This window comes from Nyctibius grandis, chromosome 1 (assembly GCF_013368605.1).
Source record: "Nyctibius grandis isolate bNycGra1 chromosome 1, bNycGra1.pri, whole genome shotgun sequence".
NCBI classification, from domain to species: domain Eukaryota; kingdom Metazoa; phylum Chordata; class Aves; order Nyctibiiformes; family Nyctibiidae; genus Nyctibius; species Nyctibius grandis.
Genome location: NC_090658.1, coordinates 1946836 through 1964563, shown reverse-complemented (window position 1 = coordinate 1964563; position 17728 = coordinate 1946836). Strand labels below are relative to the sequence as shown.

General features: G+C 41.3%; 1 protein-coding gene across 1 annotated transcript; it reads right to left on the bottom strand.

The window, feature by feature from the left end:
• Positions 1 to 377: 377 nt before the first annotated feature.
• CFAP36 (cilia and flagella associated protein 36) lies at positions 378 to 16666 on the bottom strand. Its single transcript, XM_068395155.1, has 10 exons — positions 16508 to 16666; positions 12422 to 12486; positions 11421 to 11522; positions 10413 to 10527; positions 10060 to 10147; positions 9084 to 9135; positions 7148 to 7274; positions 2752 to 2921; positions 2182 to 2337; positions 378 to 1376 (listed from the first exon to the last, which is right to left on the bottom strand). The coding sequence occupies exons 1-10, from the start codon at positions 16614 to 16616 to the stop codon at positions 1290 to 1292; spliced, it is 1071 nt and encodes a 356-aa protein (XP_068251256.1). The 5' UTR covers positions 16617 to 16666; the 3' UTR covers positions 378 to 1289.
• Between the last annotated feature and the right edge of the window lie 1062 nt (positions 16667 to 17728).

Below are 17728 nucleotides of genomic sequence, written 5' to 3'. Positions count from 1 at the left end.
TGCATCACCTGCTCTGGGGACCTGAGTTGGGACCTGATTCTCGACCCAAACCACGTTCCCTGAGGGTCTCTGACTGAAGCGTGTTCTTACTCCATTCCCCACCACCCCAAAGTGCTGTCAGGAGCTTTAAAAATACATTCAGACCAATCCGAGGAGGTTTCTTACAGCAAAACCAAGAATGTCACGAATTTTTATAGTTGCTAGAAAAAGACTGTGTAAAGTGGCATTAGATGTCCCCTGTAAAACAACTCCTGACCTCCCTCAGAAGGTGACATGCAGTGCTCTTCTCAACTGGCTTCTGCCCGGGGCATCGCCCCCACAGATGCTGGTTCCCAGCCTGACCTGGGGGCAGCCGCGGTCCCGTGCCCGGGGTCCTTCCACTACCGCTCGTTTTGGAAAAGAACAGAACATCTGCCAACGTGTATCAGTTATAAATGCTATTTTAATAAAAAGTTACATAAAACTTGCATGGGTGGGGTGGTTTCTTTTAGTGCGAGTTGTTACAGAGCTGCCTGCAACAGTGACTGTGCGAAGGACAGCCTCTCCCCTGCTCCAGTTGCAGTCTGCCAAAGCCCAACTAGCAAAGATTTTTTAAAGATCTCTACTTTGAAACAGAAAACTTATGCTGCCCTGAGCTTTTGCTTTGCAACTAAAGCAATTATTTTTACTTAAAAGTTGGTGTTTATAGCAAAAATTGGACCTAAGGACTGGTGAGCTGCCCCAAAGGTATGTGAAACAGTAATCCAGAGTTCATATCTAAATGTCTTGGCTTCAAGCTGCGTCCTCTTTCTCAAACATAAGATGGTCATAGTTTCACCTCCTGGTGAAATTAGACTTTATTACATCGCACAGCTGAAAAACACTAATTTGTTTGTAATATTCTAATAAAAGGACCAAAGTTCTATAATTTTAAAAATACAAAAATTAAAATTTCTTAACTCATTCAGAACCATTCACAGAGAAATTACTTTAACAGATCTCAGTGCCTGCTTTTGTTCTAGATGACACCAAGTGGCTCAGGCCAACGTGTGCTGCAGGGATGGTAACTGCCCTCACTGCTCAACGTGTTCCTGTGAAGGTCGGTGAGTTTCCAGCATGCTGGAAAATAAGTGTTTTTAGTGTATTTCAGTGTAACTTTAAATATTTGTATATAAAGTACTGAGCTGCTTGTCTGAAAGTTCTATAAAACTAAGTGTAACATTGGAAAACAAATCCGTTCCATTACTGAGTATATAATTTATTCTAAAAACATACTTATGTTCTTGAGGTCTGCAATGAGCTGCTTAAAATTACCGCTTATTAATAACTTCTTCTTTTAATTTTTCTGCAAGCATTTTCCTCTTCTGTAGTAATCTCTGCTTCTCTTCTGACGTTTCCTAAAAATAAAATTAAAAAGCACTGCAATAAACTGCACGGCTTTCCTGGCAGGTACCCCTACTGCTACCCAGCCCTGGGAGGCAGCTCAGGTGCTGCCACGCAGTTTCTCTACCCAGGAGCAGCCCTTCGAGCTCAACATGCTTTGTAGAGAAGAATAATTACTTTTTTTAAAAAAATCATAAGTTATTACATTGTTTTGTGTGGGTTTTAAGGTCTTCTAGTAGTTTCCTCATTTGTGGTGAGAGTTTTCAAGCATTTCTGCTCATGTAAGTGTAGATCAGACCTATTTGTGGTAAATGTCTTAAGTCATATTAACCATAACAATAACAACAAAAGTTTTGGGGCTTTTTCTGCTGAAGCCCTCTCTAGTGGTAGAGCTTTATCCTGTCATAGGATTCTGGGGGGGTTTTATGGCTGTATTTTCTTTCCCTGATAGGATTTACTACTTTTTCCCCAAATTTGTTGCTTTTGTGAAAGAAAAATGTTTTCCCCATTTCATTTGGGGGGAAAAAAAAAAAATCCCAGAGATTTAAGGGAGGCCAAACAGTAGGTCACAAAAAATAAATAAATAAAATAAATAAATAAAAAAATAAAAGCAAAATAATGCTAACTTAATCACCAAAACTTCTGGCCTATAACCTCCTGCAAAAACAGTGACTTGAAAATACTTCCTCTCTACTTCCCCCACTTGGTGAGTTTTTTTAATCCTGTGACAATATTTAGTAGCAATGTTGACATCTTCACTGAAATCAGATGTGTTTTTTATAAAGTGCTCAGGATATGATCAGTGTTTAAATCCTTCACCTCTTTAGGAGATGGTTCCTCTTCTTTCTGGTCAGTGTTCGTCGGTGCCACTACGTTATTTCTTGACTCTTTCTTCGTAGCCATCAGCATGTCTCGTTTTTTCTTTAGGTAGTCCTCTCGTTGCTTCAGCTGCTCTTGTTCAAGTTCTGATAAATTCTGGAATTTATTTTTTAAATACATTTTGGAATTAATTTTTGGTATGCATGTTATGTGAGAGAAAAGCATTTACATGGTATTTGCCTCCAGAATTACTACCTGAAAATAAAATCCGAGTTTCAAGCCAGAGCTGTCCTCTAAGAGCTTACCATGGGACAAAGGCTGGATTAGATTCTAAAACTAGAACGATGATCTGAACTTTATGCAAATTAAAGTGGTGAATACCCTAAAACAGTGTGTGCATGCTGGTTTAAAATAAACCAAACCCATCCAAACCAAACCCACCTGATTACAATAACAAACCCCACATATTTAAATGTAATCCTGTCTTAACTACATGTTCTCAATGTAACCCTGGCTTTTTGAATTCTAGTTCTATGTTTGGGGTTTTTTTCTTGTTTGTTTTAAACTTACAGGTCCTTTTGTCCCAGCCTTCTGCGCTGCATTTTCTGAGCATTTTCCAGCTGACCTTTTCTTACTGTCTTCCTTCCCTTTGGTACCAGACAGCTGAGGTAAGCTTTCTGTTCCTTTTTGTGACGGGCATACTGGTTTTAAGTCTTCCCTCGCAGGTTTTCGAGATTCCTCTAAGCAGCAATTGTACAGAGAAAACAATTAGAAGAGAAATATATCAAATAAAAAAAAAAAAAAATATCGGTGTTTCTTCCAATATCCAGCTGTCTCTTCTGATGAAACGGAAAACTTAAAAAAAAAAAAAAATCATATTTCTCCCTTTTTTATTAATAAAACTTGCTTTCAAAAAACACAGATATTGTATTTGCACTATGGTACAAACAAGGCTCGGGCAACTTCTGGTGTCTTCTGCTCCCTGTCAAGTCCCTCCCCTTGTGCCAGCTAACAGTCCTGCACGAGACCCTGCTCACCTCTTGCTTTCTTCTGGGACAAGTGCTGCCTGTGCCGATTCCAGCTGTGCCTTTCATACCTCTGCAGGTACCAAGGGCAGTTTTCCCTTGCGTCCCGCTGAACTCCAGTGTCCAAGACAGCACCGCGGTTACCGACGTCGGAGTCAAAGCCTCTCTGGTCACCAGACTGTGGAGCAGGGACGTTTTCAGAACTTCGCTGACCCTTCTCTTGACTTGACCTACAACTACTCCCGAGTAAGGCAAGTTGCTGCTCCTACTATACCTTTATTGAAAATTAAGAGGCTTTTGACTGTTTTAAAAAATGCCTGAAAATATCCACACAGATGCAAGAATACAGGTAGTGAAACACGAACTTTACTGTTTGAGTCTATCCGTAACATCTGAGTTGACACCCATAACTGAACGTAGCTGATGATAATTCTACAGTGTGGGACTATGGAGTTTTGCTGTAATGCGGAGAAATAACTTGCCTGAGTATTCAGGTACGAGTACTCCCCTTGCTCTCTAGCAGACAGCCAGCAAAGCTAGCTCCTCTGAAGCTAGGGCAGGGTGAACACCACTCAATTGGTTAAGTTAGAGCAAGTAATACCCATTTAGCTCTTCACCATTGCTGCTTTCTTTAGTACAGAACATTACAAGTCATATAGTTGTGAAAAGGTAGGGAGGAAAGCAAAGGAGAGGAAATGAGGAAAGCAAAGGAGAGGAAATATTATTCAAAGTATGGAAAACAAACCAGGACAGAAATGTGAAACAAAGGTCAAGATGAAGAATTTGCATTTCACTGCAGTATGACTGCTGGAAGTCTTGATGCTCCACAGAATGTCTTTTTGTGATGGATAAATGTTCTTAGAGGCACTGTGAGAGGCCAGAGTTAAAATTGCTAGAAAAAATCCTCACATTATAGATGCCCCATTAAGAGGCAGCGGGGGTAAAAAAAAGAAAAGGCAAAACCCACACACTGCATGCCAAATACCTACCCCATCACCAGCGTGCTGACTACAGAAAGCTACTTACCAGCAAGCAGCTCTTTGACATGTGTGTGTGTACATTTACACTGTTGCTGTCCATATTGCAAACACTTAAGCTGGAGGTGTTTGTGTCTGAGCAGTACCTGCAGATGTGATCATAGGACCCTCAGTGTCACTTAACCCATGAACCTGAAAAGATACTGAGAAGAGAAGGGGAGGAGGGTGGATAGTGAATGTACAGATAGACAAGGCAGCTCAAAGAATAGTTACTGGTATGTAACGTTTTTTTCTGCTTTGAGAACTTGTCTATATGGACATTCACTCTGTGGGTGACTAAGCAACACTCTTCCGTGTGGCCAATTCCGAATCTTCTCCAAATCCAAGCAGCCAGGACCACTCCAGCAGATGCTGCATCCTTCTTATCCATGAGATGAGCTTGGAGCACACACGAGTGCACCTTCTGAAGTAGCTGCCCTGCAGGTATCCACCCACAAAGGGAAGAGTTCTCCAAGAATGCTGGAAAGGCCACCTGCACTCAGAGGTGTTGAGCATGACCTTGGCTGTGAAACTCCCCCTTCTGATCTCTCCATAGTGCAACAAGCTGGGTGGTCAAAGTACAGGAGGAATGATTTTGCAAGCTCTAGTCTGTAAACTGTTTGTAAGAGGCTCACCAAAGTGCAATTAAGAAAATTAAGGCGACTACTATTAAATTTGAATTCATTATACAGCAGAAAACTTTGAGGGGTCCACAAATGGAAATCTTGGGCCTCAAGGTGAAGGGGAAATAGCAAAAGATAATAGAACTCCTGTGTGTCTGAAGGAAGAGAAATGTATGCCAGAGTGGAGGGAACAAAAAACAAAGCGAAAAAGTTCAGAGGTGAGAGAAGAGCAGCTCTTCTGCCACCCCAGAGAGGCACAAACTGTCGTGAAAAGTCCTTGCTGTTTCTGTTCCCAGAGCTGGCACCAAGAGGAAGCAAGTCGAGCAGAGGATGTGATCCCATCATACAAGACAAACCTCTAGTGGGGAGCCCGTGTTTTGGAAGCAGGCAGTAACAGCCCGGTCTGGAGGCCAGTCCTCTGTTCTGTGGGAGGAAGGGGTCTGGAAGGAGAAGATTCCCAGTACAGATTCATCTTGACTTTTGCCACCACTGCCCAAACCCACTTTTCTAAAAGGTGATACTGGAGGATACACTGTGACAAACTTTCTCAGTAGCCTCTTTGGACAGCTATGCTGCCACAAGATGCCAGTTCTTCGAGGATGAAGATTTCCAAGGAGCTAAACTTTTTGTAGACCTGTCCCTTCTTTGGCATTTAAGGAGCATGGGAACGCCCAGCACCAGCTGAGCAGGCACTTGGGCAGCACAGAAGAAGGGCTGCACTCGGTGCCAAGAAGTTTTGACTCCTGAGCTCCAAGATCTCCTGTCTCTCAAGCACAGGATTAAATCCTGCAGACAGGGTATTTGCTAGGAATGTGCCTCCCACCTGCAACAGGAAAACAACTGCTGCAGGATAGACATAGTTTAGTGGTGCCATTGCAAGGTGGGACAGCTATGCAAAAGTAAGAGGAGTAAAAGCAAGCTGGGAGAAGAGGAGAATGTGAGCACACCTGCAGGCCTTCCGCATCCTTCCAAGGGTGGAAGGGAGAGAAGAAGAGCTCAAATAAATGTAACAAAACCTCAGCGGGATAAAAGGGGGGGAAAAAAAAGATATTTAAAAGGTCAGTGACACAATTTATTCTTTAAGTTTCCTAATGTGAAAGACACTAACTCAGTTTGAAAGAACAGAGGGTCCTACAAGCACTTCATCTGTTAATGGCCATCAAATGAAAAAGCAAGGAGCAAGTATGCTCCAAAGGTACTACTAGGGCTAAAAGTATCCAGCTCAAGTGTCTGTGATATGAAAACTTCCAGTGTGAATGCATACAAAGACAAGTACTAGACACAAGAAAAATGTAACTAAGGACAGCACAGGCTATTGTTTCCCAAAGTTGGAATTATATTCTTGGAAGCGACCTTAGAATATTAAGTTACAAATTTTTCACAGACTCCTAAGACAGCAAATCCCACTGAGATGCAACCTGTTTTTAAAGGTCACCAATGTACACCGAGATACGTAGATACGTGTGTGTATACAGACACCTAAGAATTTTCCTGCTTCCCTGAACAGGTCAGCACCCGTGTGCATTACCTGCAGCACAAACACACCAAGAGCACCTCCATCACAACCAGGGATTCCTCTTTTCTCCTCCCTGTAAAAGCCCTGGCTTGGTCATGCTCTCCAGTAAATAATTACCTACAAAACAACCCAGGCAATTTTCACTACGTAACTTGGGTAAAGTTCAAGACTACTTAAAAGAGCTCTCCTTGCTCTTGTAAGTTGGTAAGTGTCACAATCCTACTCAAAACCAAAAATGTAAAGGGGAAAAGATTAAAATGAGTAACAAAATTTGAACCAAAGGCAAAAAGATTCAGTTTGGTGGTCTGACAGTTCAGCTTGAATGAATCTTAAGGTTGGTTCCTTCAGAAATACTTGATTGCTATCAAGAAATGTTGTACAATTATAAATTAAATCTGTAATGGCCACACACAGGGAGAGAAAGCATAACCTTTGAAAGTAAATGATTCAGAGCTATTTACAGGGAACATGCTGTTCTTAACAGTAATGGCAGCATCTGCACAGTAAGGTGACAGATGAAAACTGCTGTTAGACTCCTGTATTTCTCTCCAGTTGGAGATGACTTAAAACATCGCTGAATAATAAACCAACTCAGGCTGGAAGGCATTTCTGCAGGCCACCTACTGCAAACACCCTGCTCAAAGCAGGGCTAACTTCAAAGCTAGGATGGTTTTTTGGCAGCCTTATCCAGCCAAGTTCTTAAAATCTTGATCTGAACAGACTGTTCAATGATTTGAAAACAGCAGCATATTGCACACTGAGCATTGCACTTCCCCATAGAATTACCTAATGGCAATTTTGGAGTTTCTTCAGAATCACCAGCTCCCCCAGTGGACTCCTGAACTTTTCCAGCTTCTCTTGAATCTCCTGGAAAACTGCAGGTAACATCTAGTGATTTCAGTTTATCATGTGCCTTAAATGAAAAAACAAACAAACAAAACCAAGCATTACAATTCCTGGTACTGTACTTTAAGCTGTCACCAAAAAGAAAGCTCCCAAGAGAACTTTCTGTTAAAATTGTGTTGTTTACACTACGTATTGCACTGTCAAAGAGAACAAAAGCAAACTACGTGTTTTGTTTTACTAATAGAAAGGTTCTTACTAGATTATAGTCATAAATCAGCGTTTTTTATTTTAGTTCAAACCAGTTCCCTAATCAACAGTGAGAACTGAGAACCTTAGGTAAATTGTTGGGTATTTTGTTTCCCACCTATAAACAGATAATGAAGGGTTTTTCTGTCACACTTTGCATGTGACTTTCAAGCAGATGTCTGTCCACCAGAAAAATACAATGCAGTAGGAGAACCAGGACCGTACACTGAAGTTACCACAGCAACGGAGAAATACTCAGCTGAATGGAAACAACAGGTCTGGAGAACCTCTGACACTACTGGTTCACTTCTACGCTTGCCTGGGAAATCTTGATGATGCAACCCACCTCTCAAAATAGTAAAGCCAGCTAGGATTTGCCCAGAAAATGTCTACGCTGTTCATTAACCATCTAATTCATGTCAGAACCCACAGCATCCAGCAGAATGTTAAATTATTTTGTGTTAAAACATTCTCCAACAAAAACATATTGTTGAACAATAACTATCACCTTTTCTGTCCAGGTGAACTTGACTGGGGCCTCTGAATCTGGCTTGTTTATCAAGAATATTGATATTCTTGGCTGGTCTATAAAGAATTGGATAAGCCTGTATCTAAATACAACTTGAGTTCTTAAAATGAACCAAAGCTTGAGTTTCCTGGTTGTTTTGTAAGAAATCCAGTAGAACAGGTAAGTCATTTCCTGGAATCATTGTAATATGGAAAGAAGAGTTTTGTCACCACTTTTCTACCATTTCAGACACTGGGAGAGAGGTTTAATTTGGGATAATGTCCCAACTGTTCAGGACTTGCACTCAGTAGCATAGCTATCACCTGCACCTATCATGGGTTTGAATTCAGGAGTAGGATTGGAAATAAATCTACTACAGTAGCTACGTTTGGTGTCCAGGTGGTTTCCTTTGTCAGTTCAGGCTGAAGAAACAGTGCTTCCTCTTTTCAAAGTCAGTATGCTCAATTTCCTAATGACAGAACAGAACAGAAGAGCGACTCTGCTCCATTTTTCTTTTTTCAATTTCAATTTGTTTCTCAGTTGCTGAACGACTGGCAATTTGGCCAGTCCCCATTTACAGTTACCTTTCTACAGGGTTTACTCTGATGGAGACCAAGTGATGGTCTAACTTGGGAGAGGATTTCTGGTTCCTGGTGATTAGGTTCTGGCAGTATTGTGCAGACTTAATGAATAACTATACTGTCTATGAAGTGATCCTTAAAATTCCTGAAGGATTACGAATGCTGTAATCTCTAAGAAGCTTATACGTTGAAGTCTCTTTGATCTTGACACTATTAGTAATTCAGATGTCCTGTGGATCTGAAAGGTTGACATCCGTTACGAGGACTTTAGAATTCAGACACTGAAGGGGGAATATGCTTATCAGGAGAGCCCCATCAAATGGCTGATGGTTAATGGTATCGTGTACAGCACTAGTGTCAATGATACCGCCAAGAAAAACATAACCAGAACAGGCTTTTCAGAAAGAAGTGTCAGTAAGACCTTTTGTTTGCTTAGGATGGTAACCATTGCCTTAAAGGGACACAGTCAACACCCAGGACAGGAATATCAGAGTATTTCTTAATCATCACCACAACTCATCTGGAAAGGTAAGATACTCACTTCTTCAGTCCTTTTCCTTTCTTGCTCTATTTCATATTCTTCCTTTGATTTCCTGTAACGCAAAATACGAGTAAATACTCAAGACATCTTTAGTATCAGTGACTTTTAGGTAAATTTAGCACTACTTAAATATTTGAGGACTATCAAAACAATTACAGGATAATGCGAGTTTGTTAGTGTCCAAAATAATTCCATGACTTCAATGAAAATGCACTCTTAATGGAAATAATTATGATAAACACATAGAACTCACCATCCTCATCTATCGTTCCCTGTGCAACAATAATTGTGTAAGAATTTCCAGGGCTTATCTATCCAACGTTTCATTTGCTGGTTTAAAGACAGGAAGGTAAGTATTTACAGAATACAGAGGGGAAATAGTATAATTTAATGTAATGTGAATGGACTAAGCTGCTATTATTTGTTTGTTATGTTTATATATACGTGAACTGGGAGTGGAGGAGAATCTAGAGAAGTTGTATCAGTCCTCACGCATCTTCTTAGATCCTACCAACAGTTGTTGAACACAACTAAGAAGGAAGCTGTAGAAAGGAGTAAAACCTACTGCAAAAGCAGAATTTGCCTTTCCAAGGCTTTAATGTTTAGGGTGTTCCCTGACTGAATTACAGCTAACATGCTCCTATTGTCCAGAGACATCTAACCCAGGTCTAACTTTAGGTCTACCAGGAGATTCAGGGGAGAATGGAAATGATGGGGCTCTTAAAGTTGCACATCATTCCATGCGTTGCCAAGACAGTTCATCATGGCGCAGCCGTTATCTCTCAGTCTTTAAATATTCCTGATCACACCCACTGTCAAGCACCATTAACTTTCTCTTAGGTAGGATTTTGACAACAACATTCATGTCATCTGTAAGATGAAGGCAGTTTCCTGGAGAAGGCTGGAACAGTTAGGCCCTACGTACGTTTATTTTTTATTTTAAAATAATGTATGAAGTAGGACTGATTTTTTTTACCTTAGAACCTCCCTCAGTATTTTCATTTCTTCTTGTTCAACGTCACTGAATACATCAGAACCCTCTGTCAAACAGTCAGGCAGTACACCTATAAAAAAAGGTGGCAAAATTTCTGCATTACTCTAAAGAAAACTGTTTTGTCTTCCATTTGGCATCATTCTTCAGGCAGAGAGGAGAAAGGAAAAAAAAAAAAAATGAACCCATGTAATTCTTCCTCTCTGTAACTGTTTCCAAAAAGATTCTAACTTGAACTGGACCTGAACCATATTCTGTACTCCTTTATGAATGGATTACATCGTCATCAAAAGAATGCTAAAAAGATGAAGTGAAACCCCACATTTACCACTTCTTACCATTTCTTTCTTTAATGATTCTAATGGCTTGCAATTGCATTTCAATATTTTTCTGCACCATCATCTTTTTAAATATTCTAAAATCTTCTGCTGCCAACACTGTTTGCAAAATGGCCTGGGGGAGGGAAGATATGCACAAAATTAAAAACCCTAGAGAAATCACAACCATCTCAGTCTGCTTGAAATTATATTAAGAATTAAATTCTGTGGAGCGTGTTTTTAATAATTGTATTTAATTCTCCTATTTGACTATTTTCCCAGCCATACAAATTGAGCTAATACTCATGAAAAGAATTTGATGCTTTCTGTCCTTAGATCAAAACGCCTACAATAATATTATCACAAAACCTGGAGGGTTTCCCAGTGTAAGTTTACAACTGCAATTCATTTGACTTCCCGAACAAATTCGTAAGCTTGAGTGAGGAAGCAGCTTGTTACACATCTAGGAGGAGATATGTCAACAAAGCCAAATTTAAACGGGCAGCAGAAGCTCCCACTCCTCTGCCCAATATCCCCCAGACAATTCTGAAAAATATCTTTGAGCAGGTGAAGGGCTGCCTAACCATGCCTTGTCTTCTCAAGACCAATGATTGTCTTACAGACTTTACTGTTTTATTATAAAATCAGAGGAGAACATACTTTATTTTATGGAAAGTTGTTTTAATCTTCAAGTTTGCTGCTGTAAACAGACTGAAGACTACCAGAAAGCTGACAAATATGCAAATAAAGGTGGCAGAAACACCCCAAGCTTAGAGGTTTGTTTTAGAAAACAGAAAGCATGGAAGATGAATCTCAGAAAGGTGTCTGACACCACACAAGTATCTGTCATTATTTTCAAGATGCTCATTTTTCTGGTCAAAGTTCATAATACAAACAAACACATTATGTTTTAGAAAATTACAGGTTTAACAAGAAAACTTTTCAAAGTTTCATCTCCACCCTGTTACATTAGTGAAAATATAAAGCTAAAAATTAAATCTATATATTCCTAAACAAAGGAAAATTTACCTGTGATGTGTGTGTCTTTGCAAGAGGAGAAGAAAAAGCTGCTTGAAATTTCTCTTCATTAATTCCAACTTCTTTAAGATAGTCTTCTAATAATTTTTCAACCTGTAAGAAAGTATAAGCCTTACTTTCTAAGAGGTTTTCCCCTAAGAATCACATGAATTTTTTTCATAATTGTATATTCTTTTCTGCTGACACCTTTTTTAAACTCAAAGGAAAATCACTGCAATAGTATAACTGATTTTTTTATTTACTTTCATGAACTGTCCAAAATAAGCATTTTTATTGCTAAATTTGATTACTACTTAATTTCTCTGATTTCCAAGAATCTCACTTCTCTACCTTTTCCCCCGACTCTTGACTGGTATTCCTCATCATTTTTTGCCCTGTAAGTAAAAGGCTTCAGTCTGTGTGCCTGAAACCCTTCAGGGTCAGAGCAAAAATGGATGTTGGTCTGTATTTATGCAAATGATGCTTTTTAACATCAAATATTACCCATGCCTTGTTACAAAAAAAAAAAAAGTATTTTAGCAATCTATGTGCATTGGTTTATAGGTATTTTAAGCACACTCCAAAAATCTCCAGTAGTTTTTTCTGATACTTGGAAGTTAATTCAAAAGATATACCAGACTCATTAGTGAACAAAATACAATTTATCATGTTCTCAGACATCGTGCTGTTTGTCATTTTAACTTGACAGGAAATATGAAGATTATCAAGCTTATAAATGCAGTATTTTAGCTAGTGGATGTATTAATTTTAATGAAAAATATGTAACAGCATAAGAGATATCCATGTGTGTTAATTTTCTGCGTATCTGGTGTTTAAGATAAAAATGCATGTGACAACTTTGACTCAAAGGATTTCTAAATAACACTTATAACAGGCAGTATTAGAAAATTCTAAATAATGAAGATAACACAATTAGAAGTTCTCTAAATACTGCTTTAACATTTTAAATTCTATTTCTTAGAAATCTACCACAAATAGTGAATAATGCTCACCAAAGCTTGGTACTCCTGATAAATTTCTGTATAAGACAATTTGCTTTCTTCTTCATCATCAAAAACTGTGGGAATAAAGAAAAACCAAGACACACACATTTTGGAGTTAGTGTTTAAGGACCAGCATGTTACATACACACCACAAATTAACTTATGCCTTAGAGAGAAAGATTAAACTTTACAAGGTAATGTATTTAATCCTATGAAAATATAGGCCATGACTGATAATAATAATGTATTTTCCACTCATTCAGGCTAAGCATGTACTTTTGGTAATTTAATATAATTAAATTTCATAATTTAATGCTGGGAAAACTTATCTCCATAATAGGAGCAGATTTCTAAGCAAGTTGAGGATCGGGCAGATACGTACACTAAAAAGTAAGACTTAATATAAGAACTACCCTATGAACTTGTGTAAGGTTGTTCTAAGATGGCACATGACATACATAAAGCAGGAGATTTCTCCCTCTCCATGTATTTACGTGGAAGATGTATTACTGACTTAAACCAACTTTTTTAAATGCCATTCATTTAGCGAGAAGCCAAGGTGATGCAGGGAAATGAGACCCTGTTTGCAGAAAAACAGATAGCCCCAGAGAGGAATTCTGGTGCAGGTAAGTTATTTTTTAATTATATCTATCCTGATTTAGGCAAAGGGGCATCTGTGTAGTACAGGCCATATTGATCATATTAATGTAAGTTCATATTAAGAACTCTTGACTGGAAATATCATGCTCTAATGATCTCTGCCACTGCAGAATAGATGGAAGAAGCAGAAAATAAGAGAAACTGAAAACTAGGGTTTGGGTTTTTTTTTAGTTTACATTTTTATCATGTCAACAATGAACAGAGGTAATGTAAAACCTAGCCATTAAAGCAGAGGCTTAGAAATAAGACTCCCTCAATCCCCTTCAAGATTAGCCGCTGTATGTTGGACAAGCGACTTCCCATGTGCATGCTTTGAAGTCATCTGAAGAATGGGAATTCTGCTTAAATTGGTGAATCAGTGTGATTTATTCTTCATCTATATATGACATCTGATGGAAGATGGTGCTGATGCACACGGAATCAGTATAACTTTCACACAAGTTTAGAGTGACATTTAGAAAGCATCATTTCCTAGCTGTGAACCCTGATAAGGTGTGATGCAAGATGGCTGTTCCCAAAACAGAAAGTGCCTGCATCACTTCCTAACAACTTCCAGCAATGCAATGACAGAAATCTAATCAGGCCCTCTAAATAAGCAAGGGAAACTTGCTTTTAAAATGACATAATCTGGAAAAACCAACATTTGCTTTTGTTTCATTTTTGCACAAGAGAATTTTTCTTAATGAAGGGATTTAAAAAAAAAAGAGAGAAAAGAAAAAAGCTTTAAAAATATCTAGGAATAAATTCAAATGGTAGAAAAAGTACTATAAATCTTACTCTAAAAAAATTCAGCTCCTGTGGCGACCACCATATTACCAAATCCAAGAGGGCAAAGACACTGAACTGCTTCTATTGTCTTCTGCATCTCCTCCCCTCCGGGGGATCTCCCTTACAGCTCTTGCAGGCCCCAACCTTTGTTTTAGTTTCTCTGTTCCCTTCAACCTCCCACTGTTCCCTCCCACCCTGGGCACTCGTAGGAGGGGGTGACACAGGGATGTCCCTCCTCAGTCACTGTCCGTGCCAACAGCTAGCCTCACACTGCCAAGGGCTCTGTGCTGGGAGGAAAAGGAGTCACGGGCAACAGTATCTGTTTATTCATGTTGTACCTTGTCTTTATCTTCTGCTGCTCAAAGCTATTATCAAGCTTATCTATGTCCAAATGATGTTTCATTTAATACCTTGGAACAGCTGAATACAACTGAAAAGCCCTCTTGCCTTAAATACACACCCACGGGTTTAACTTCAGTTTCACAGCCATGTAAAAGGAAATTATTCAAGCCATGAGAAATTAATTAAGTCCCCAGAAAAAGAGAGAGAGAGAAAACAGACAGAAAACCACTGGATCATTTATAAGTTCAAGTGCAAGGACTTGGCCTAAGTAACTGCAGTTCCAAAATAAATCCCTGACATACCAATTACCAAAACTCAAATTCTGTTTTTGAGGAATCACAAATTATTGTCAGTTAATCAAAATGTTGCTCATTTGCTAACTGTTTTGAGAACAAAAAGAATTCTGTCCTGACAAAGTATCTCAGTAAAAAAGCCAGCAATGGAATCAGCACAGGACATTTACAAAAGGAAAAGCAAATAGCACAGGTATCTGCACCTAAAACTTCACATTTCTTTACCTGTGCTTCTTAGCAGCCCTAGCATTGCAGTAACGCTTCGTTAGCCTTTTCTTTTTTCTCAGTAACTTCTGAGAGTTGTCCAACAGCAATCTGTAGCACAAATGATACCTTGGAGGAGCATTTACTGCAAGTGATTTCTCTACTTTGTTCCTCCAATTTCTTATGTAGAAACAAAGGGGCAGGAAGGGCCCATTATATAAGCCTGCCTCGCACTACATGGAAATTTACAGAGGTTCCATAAATCTTCTTACTGCCAGTAAATTCCCCTCAGCCTTCTAAAGGGAGATCATTGCTCCAGAGAGGGATAATCAATTCCCCCAACTCCTAAACCTCTAGACCCTTTGCAGGATAATCAAAATGCTTGACCCACCTCAAGTTCAGGCAGACTTTCCAAGAGAAAACTTCTAGCCTAGATTTCTCTAGTGCTTTCTTTAATAGTAAGAACCATTCTACTCTGAGCTTTATGTTACTAAGTCCCTAGAAATAAAATGCATTTGGAAGCCTTAGTTTCGTGACTTCAGTAAAGTTAAAATTACTAATGAATCCTACATCCTGTCAGGTGATGCTAAGATTTTATTAATAGCAGACATATAAAGTTATCATAAATTAGTCTACAGTAACATGTGAATGTCTGCAGGCTGGGTTGGATCACAGGCCATCATGTTCTCAAACACACTTTTGTTTCCAATAATCACAAAAGCAAGCTTCCTTTTTACTAAGGGACTTAGGCAATGCTCTCAGACTTGCCCAAATTGTAATTATTTTGCTACCATAAGGATCCAGGTGTTCTCTGGCAGCAGAAAATTTGTTCTGTAAGTAGCAGAACTAATTTAGCCAACTCTCTCCTGCAGAAAGTCTGTTTCCCCCTTTCCTCACTACATACGTACACCTACACACATCTCCTCAGGCACCTTTATCCAGAGCTACAGGTCTATCCCAGTCCCCCCTCTCACTGCCTATACTTCCAGTTCACCCTGGGCCTTCCTCAAATTATTCCATGATTCTCTCAGCTCTTTCTTAAGGAAGAAAAGGAAGTTTAACTGGAGTTGCTTCCAAGCTAAACTCATGTACAGGACTGCCTACAAAACACAACCGCTAACCGTTGACTTTTTAGAGCTATCATTTTTTGAGAGGTACTAATATAAGGTTTCTCATCTCTGCTGCCGATGTTCACAAAATCGCAGGAATTTAACTTTGGGCCTTCTAGTCTTCAGTCCCACTGGCCAGACAGCGATTTTAGTTGTACTGTGCAGTTTCCTAAGGAAAAACGTCTCGCTGTGGGAAAGTATTAAAGGCCCCCAACTGCTTTCTAGCCACGTCAGGGTATTACGCACAGCAGAACGGAGAACCCGTTTAGGTGTCATACTGTAAGCCCGTGCCATAATCCCCGGTATGAGCTGATGAACGCAAATTGCCCCATGCTGAGTAAGGCCTTGCCCGGGGGAGGCCGCCTTCCTTCCCTTCCTAGGAGCGGGGGGAAGGCGCACGCTGTGGCCGCGCAAAGCCTGACGAGCCCTCCGCGGGGCTGGCTCCCTGCGGGGACCGCCACGGACACCGGCCCGATGTGGCACAGGCCCGCTGCCCGCGCAGGGAGAGCCCCGACCGGTGCCGGTGAGGGGCCAGGGCCGCGGGCGCGGCGGGGCCCGGCGTGTCCCCCCGCCCTGCAGCCTCTCACCCCCGACATGTGCCCGCGCTGAGGCCGCAGCCCCGTCCGCCCGGCCGGGCGGCAGTGGGCTGAGGGGGAGCGGCCCCCAACGCGGCCTGAGGGCAGCGGCCCGCCCCGGCCCTGCCCGGCCCCGCCGCTCACCCTCGCAGTTCTGCTCCATGAACTCCAGGATGGGGATGGACCAGGCGGGCCCCCGCAGGAACCCGGCGATGGTGTCCACCACCCACTCCACGTCGTCCTCCTCCGCCATGGCCGGGGCCGCCGCGGGAAGGACGGCGAGCGGCGCGGACTCGGCCAAGGTTGGGCGGGAGCGCCGGGGCCGTCGCTATGGCGACCGGCGTCACGGGGCGGGGGCGCGCGCCTCACGTGGGCCCGGCGCCGCCCGCCCCGTGGGGTTAATGGGGGCGTGATGGGACAAGGCCCTGAGAAACCTCATCAACCTGGGCCCTCCCGACACCCCCCTGAATGATTTTATAATTAAGTTTTACAGTACAATAAAGGTTGGGTTTGTATATTTGGTTTATATAGCAACAGAGATGTGGAGGATCATAGAATCACAGACTGGTTTGGGTTGGGAGGGACCTTAAAGCCCATCCAGTTCCAACCCCCTGCCACAGGCAGGGACACCTTCCCCCAGACCAGGTTGCTCCAAGCCCCATCCAACCTGGCCTTGAACACTGCCAGGGAGGGGGCAGCCACAGCTTCTCTGGGCAACCTGGGCCAGGGTCTCACCACCCTCACAGCAAAGAATTTCTTCCTAATATCTCATCTCAATCTCCCCTCTTTCAGTTTAAAACCGTTCCCCCTCGTCCTGTCACTACTTGCTCTTGTAAAAAGTCCCTCTCCAGCTTTCCTGTAGCCCCTTCAGGTACTGGAAGGTGCTAGAAGGTCTCCCTGGAGCCTCCTCTTCTCCAGGCTGAACAGCCCCAACTCTCTCAGCCTGTCTCCATAGCAGAGGGGCTCCAGCCCTCTGACCATCTTTGTGGCCCTCAATGGAAAATTCTCATTAACCCTTATTTTATCACGCACAGAGCACTGTGGCACTGCGTAGCAAACAGTAACTCATACATTGCTCGTTAAGTGTCGTACCTGGTGCTCTAGTTCCAGGTACCGGAGCTTAAAATGTTAAACCACTCATCAGGCCTTCATGGCAACATGGATACCTCAGCATAATTTGTAACTTAGTAATTATGCAAACACCCTAAGGTGTAAGAATTATTAGGAAATAATTTGCAAGGCAATATGTAAGAAGGTCTACATTAAAACTTAATTGCTTGGGTATTCTTTCTTGGGGCCGGTATTTGTGGACACATTCCTTTTCTCCACTGAAATTAATGTAATTTCTGTCATTGTCCTCACCCG

Bases quoted from the DNA above. Each gene is read 5' to 3' on its own strand.
- CFAP36 (XM_068395155.1), bottom strand. From the start codon at position 16,616: ATGGCGGAGGAGGACGACGTGGAGTGGGTGGTGGACACCATCGCCGGG. The intron at 10,148-10,412 runs GTAAGAAGTGGT...CTTTTTTTATAG, and splicing joins AATCATTAAAGAAAGAAATG to GTGTACTGCCTGACTGTTTG. The intron at 2,338-2,751 runs GTAAGTTTAAAA...AATAAATTCCAG, and splicing joins AGGCTGGGACAAAAGGACCT to AATTTATCAGAACTTGAACA.